Below are 4,360 nucleotides of genomic sequence, written 5' to 3' on the forward strand. Positions count from 1 at the left end.
CCCCCCCCCGCAGGCTGTTGCGACGACGACACTGCCTTTAAACCCTCTTGAACTTGACTTCCCTCCGACGAGACTTCCACAACCTTCGCAAAGATCCCTTCCCCATGACACCCCTCCTTATCACCCCCTCCCTCCACAGGAAGACGGCTTGGGGAAGCCGCCGACGGTACCATACTTGACAATAACGCAAGAAACCCTAATCGCCTTTTCTATCACCTTTCCTTATTTAAAAATCGCCCCTAAATTGAAACTTATTATTAAGGGGTTTTCTCTTTGGCTCTTTCTATTAGAATTCGCATGAAATTGTATGTTATGCAACAATACCTTTACATGCCAAAACATTATCAAATTCGATCAAAAGAAAAAAAAAAAGACCCCAAATAAAAATTTATCTTCTTTGAGAGAGAGAAATTATACCGGCAAATTATTTGGTTGCATCCCCAAGAAAGTTCAACCATGTGTTTGCACCTGCCGCATTGACGCCACCCTTCAAGATTTGCCAAAGACATAAGCTTTGTATCCTCGTTTAGAGGACTGGGATGCAACTTCTTGTAATCGGTGCACGATAGCGAACTATGCCATGGAACCATGCAGTGGACGCAGAAGGAGCCACCGCATTTGAAGCACTTCCTAAATCCAGATTCAGAAGATGCAGAAAGAGAAAGCATGAAATTGGACATCAAGTAAGAGCACGTTTGGTAAGGACAATAAACTCTGTCTGCGGAAGGAGTTGAGTCCTCTATAATCCTCTGTCTCCACATACAATTCAGCTTTGGAGTCAATAGGTTGCGGCATCTATCAATAGACAGCATAGACGTGCACCGAAGGTCAAGACAATTCGGTATCCTTCCAGCAAGCAGCTTCACCTCTATATATTTTTTAACACAAGTAGAGCAAAACGAGTGACCACATTCATCAGCTGGAAACATAATAAGTTCAGAATCAATGTCTTCGAAACAGATAACGCAAGACTCTTTCTTAGCTGCCTTGGTTTGACGAGGATAGAAAGCTCCTCTCGGCCTAGTTTCTGGAACCATAGAAGCCATGTGGTCGTTGTGTAGCAGTCCTGTAGTCCTAAACAGCGCATTCTCCTTCCAGCTGTCACCAATTGCAACCCTAATTCCTGCTTTTACGGGGTCCGTGTTGCTCTTCGCCGCCATGTCCTCGCTTGTCAAACCCTTGTAAATTAAAAGAACTCGATATATATGAGCTTTGTGCTTTATTTAGGTGTACTTGTCCCCAAACCTAGTACATTGTTTGTTTATATACACCGAGAAACAATTATCTCGTTCCTTGAAAAAATATGCGAATCAATATTAAAAAATAAGAAAAGTAATCTCAATTCAAATAGTAATAATAGGACTAAAGGAACGCCTAATAAATCTTACATTCAAAGAAATTCCTAACAACACTCATTAAACAGATGCCTTGTATTATATAACCTGAAAAAATCTGTATTATATAATAAATAGTTACCACGTTGGGCTGAAGCCTGAACAGAAGCACAAAACAAGTGTTGGTTGGTTGCATCACTTCTTGTAGTAGAGATTCTTGGCATTATTTATTCTTGACACTAGTTACCAATTATTTAATCTTCCATATGTGACTAAAGTACACCAATGAATGATTGCTGCTAACTAGAGAGTTTAAACATAACTATTTGGGAGAATATAGCAAAGTTGCTCCACTGATACTTTAGGATCTTCTTCTTTTTTCCGTAACGTCACCAATGGAGGTTGCTACTCTTAATAATTTCCACTTTCAAATTGATCAGCAAGATTGACAATTGTGGTTTCGTTGACATCCAAGATTTTGACATGGTTAGGATACATGTCGGGTAAAGAGCTAGAAGGGACGCAGAAAGGTTCAGACTTTGTGAGGAAAATGCAGAGATCTCCGATGTCTTGAGTGTAAACAGCACTTCCTTTATCATCTAGCTTGAACACCATTAAAGCTTCTGTTTTTATCCTCGCAGTACCACCGATGGTCTTCTTGTACAACTTAACCATGAAAGTTTCACCGGTGGTTATTGACTCCACCAAGTGTTCGCTTTTGTAGCACGAATCAAGAAACGTTTTGTTGTTCTTTGTCAGATTGAGAATCTTTCTGAACTGAAACCTCCTAAACTTGGGCTTCTCGCCATGTTTGTGAAGATCCCATGATGCAATGAGGTGGCCTCCACATCCAGGTATGCGAAACATGTTATCTTTCTTGGAATACATGACAGGGGAAGAGAAGAAGCAAGGGTTTGGGATTCTGATGTTGGTCCACTCGGAGTTACTCTGAGCGAATCTGAAAAAGCTGAGCTGAGGTCCCAAGAACTTGACAGCCACAACACAATCCTCTTCCTCGGGAGAAGATGAGGAAATTGCCACGTTGGTGATAATTTGGGTTTGGCAATGAGGAAGAGCCTCAAGAGGAGGCAGAGATATACGTTTTGGATCTGCATCCGATGCAACAATGTCTTGGAGACCCATCACGCCCTCCTTCAAAGTAGTTAGCCATCCATTGGATGTTCCGATCGTTCTCATATCGTTTGTCAACTCCATGGACAACTTCTTTTCCAGGGGAGAGCTGTCACCAGCCCTCCTAATCACGAGTTTTCTGGGATCAGCTCCACAAGGATCAACGTACATGATGACACTAGGAGGATTTTGCGGCAAGGAAGAAGATGAGAAGCCATTAGAGTGATTAGGAGAAGATCTTACAAAGACGGTTTCCGAAAGCAGAGCTTCGGGGGATGGCTGAGAAGCAGAGACATGATTCTTAAAGGAGAGCAAGAGAATTAAGAAAGAAAGAAAGAAAAAAAAAAGAGAAACCTAATTGAAGAATTGGTGGTGTTCACATCTAAAACCCTTCATTAATACAGAGGAAAGGACTTGCTCAGCAAGTTTCCCATCTCCAAAATTAATTTCGGTCTCTATGGATTGTCCACTATACCATATAACTCTCATTAACTTACCTTTTACATTTCCTACTTTTGAACCGAAATAAACAAGTCAATATATTCTGATAATTCCAAATTTTCTATTTTGCTATATAACTTACATTTTCTTTACAGTATTATATTTCAAGCTGGAGTCTGCAGCAAACAAGATGATAGACTATTAGAGAGCAGAGGAGAGGAGAAGATCTTATTGCTTATTGTGTTTGTTATTCCCGAAAACAAAACAATTATCGTTTTTCAAATTGTAACTTAAAAAAAAAAATTAAAATTCCGACATTGCTTTTCAAAAAACCTTTCTTACAAGAGTTATGTAACTACCATTAACACCAGAACAATTTTAGGTAATCTACCTTAAACACCCGACCAATTTTAGGTAACTATACCTTAAACACAGAGTTACTGATCAGCAACGAAGCTTAAGCGATTCCAAGATGTTTGCAATGTTGCTTCCGTGAGACCTACGCAAGATACGGAGGAAAGGCATGAGCTTTTTCACCAAATCCCAAAACAGATCAATCCTAAACATCTTCGTTGATTTCAATGCCTTGTACACCACGAAACTCCCAAACTCATTCCTTGCCAGCCTCATCAACCTGTCTCCGTCGCACTCCAAGAGCTCCACAACCACCACTACCATCGACTCATCCGCCTCCAGAAGCTTCTCCACGATGTAGCTTCCATACTTCTTAAACGAGAGGTCAATGCAATGGCCACGGAGACTAACCGCGATGTTGTGCATGGTACGCAAGTCTTTCAATGTAAGCACACGTTGGACCACAAAGTTCCCTGAAGCGTCGTTGCTCAGGCTGAGAGCGTTGTATGCGACCAAGCCTAGTATCTGATCTCTGTAGTAAGGATCATCCGCGTCGGTAATGATATCGTTGAGGGCGATGCAGCCGTGTTGGTCACATGCTAGGTCGAGAGCGTAGTATAGGATCTGCTGGTGCATTGCCTTTTTCTTGTCCTCATCAAAAAGGACCATGGCTCGTATCGTCACGTAGGATGCGTATTTGTCGGTCGTGATGTGGAGGAAGCGGCGCAAGATAGCGGCGCAAGATAGCGGCGCAAGATAGCGGCGCAGAAGATTGCGTCCACGTCATCTGGTTTGCCGAGGAGCTTCTGCACGCGTCTCGAGCCGTGCTTGTTTGTGACGATTGCCATGAAGTAATCGGAGTCTGACGTAAGCAACGAGGCCATCCTCTGAAGCTCTGTTTTGTCTAACGTTGCGATCATCTCTTTAAAGGAGGACAGACCGTCGCAGCAAGTCATTAGGTCGAACATCGCAGCGTGCAAGTGAGTGGAGGAGGCGCGTGGGGCGAACCCCGGAGGAGGAACGGAACCGGAGATTCTATCAGGGTATGGTAAAGCATTGAACATGGTCGACATTGAAAAGGTATCACCAGCGACTGCCAT

General features: G+C 42.6%; 2 protein-coding genes and 1 pseudogene across 2 annotated transcripts; all 3 read right to left on the bottom strand.

Annotated features, from left to right (window-relative positions):
* On the bottom strand, positions 258 to 1,160 carry LOC104763597 (E3 ubiquitin-protein ligase RNF14-like). Its single transcript, XM_010486953.1, has 2 exons — positions 469 to 1,160; positions 258 to 324 (listed from the first exon to the last, which is right to left on the bottom strand). Exons 1-2 carry the CDS (start codon positions 1,158 to 1,160, stop codon positions 258 to 260), a joined length of 759 nt encoding a protein of 252 aa, XP_010485255.1.
* Positions 1,717 to 2,636, bottom strand: LOC104763598. Its single transcript, XM_019240122.1, has one exon. The coding sequence runs from the start codon at positions 2,634 to 2,636 to the stop codon at positions 1,746 to 1,748; it is 891 nt and encodes a 296-aa protein (XP_019095667.1). The 3' UTR covers positions 1,717 to 1,745.
* Positions 3,351 to 4,360, bottom strand: LOC104762131 (annotated as a pseudogene).

This window comes from Camelina sativa, chromosome 18 (genome assembly GCF_000633955.1).
Source record: "Camelina sativa cultivar DH55 chromosome 18, Cs, whole genome shotgun sequence".
In the NCBI taxonomy this organism is placed as follows: domain Eukaryota; kingdom Viridiplantae; phylum Streptophyta; class Magnoliopsida; order Brassicales; family Brassicaceae; genus Camelina; species Camelina sativa.

Excerpts from the sequence above, each read along its gene's own strand:
- LOC104763597 (XM_010486953.1), bottom strand. The coding sequence starts at position 1,160 with ATGGCGGCGAAGAGCAACACGGACCCCGTAAAAGCAGGAATTAGGGTT. Across the intron at positions 325-468 it reads GGGTGGCGTCAATGCGGCAG|GTATTGTTGCATAACATACA; the intron begins GTGCAAACACAT and ends TGGCATGTAAAG.
- LOC104763598 (XM_019240122.1), bottom strand. The coding sequence starts at position 2,636 with ATGTACGTTGATCCTTGTGGAGCTGATCCCAGAAAACTCGTGATTAGG.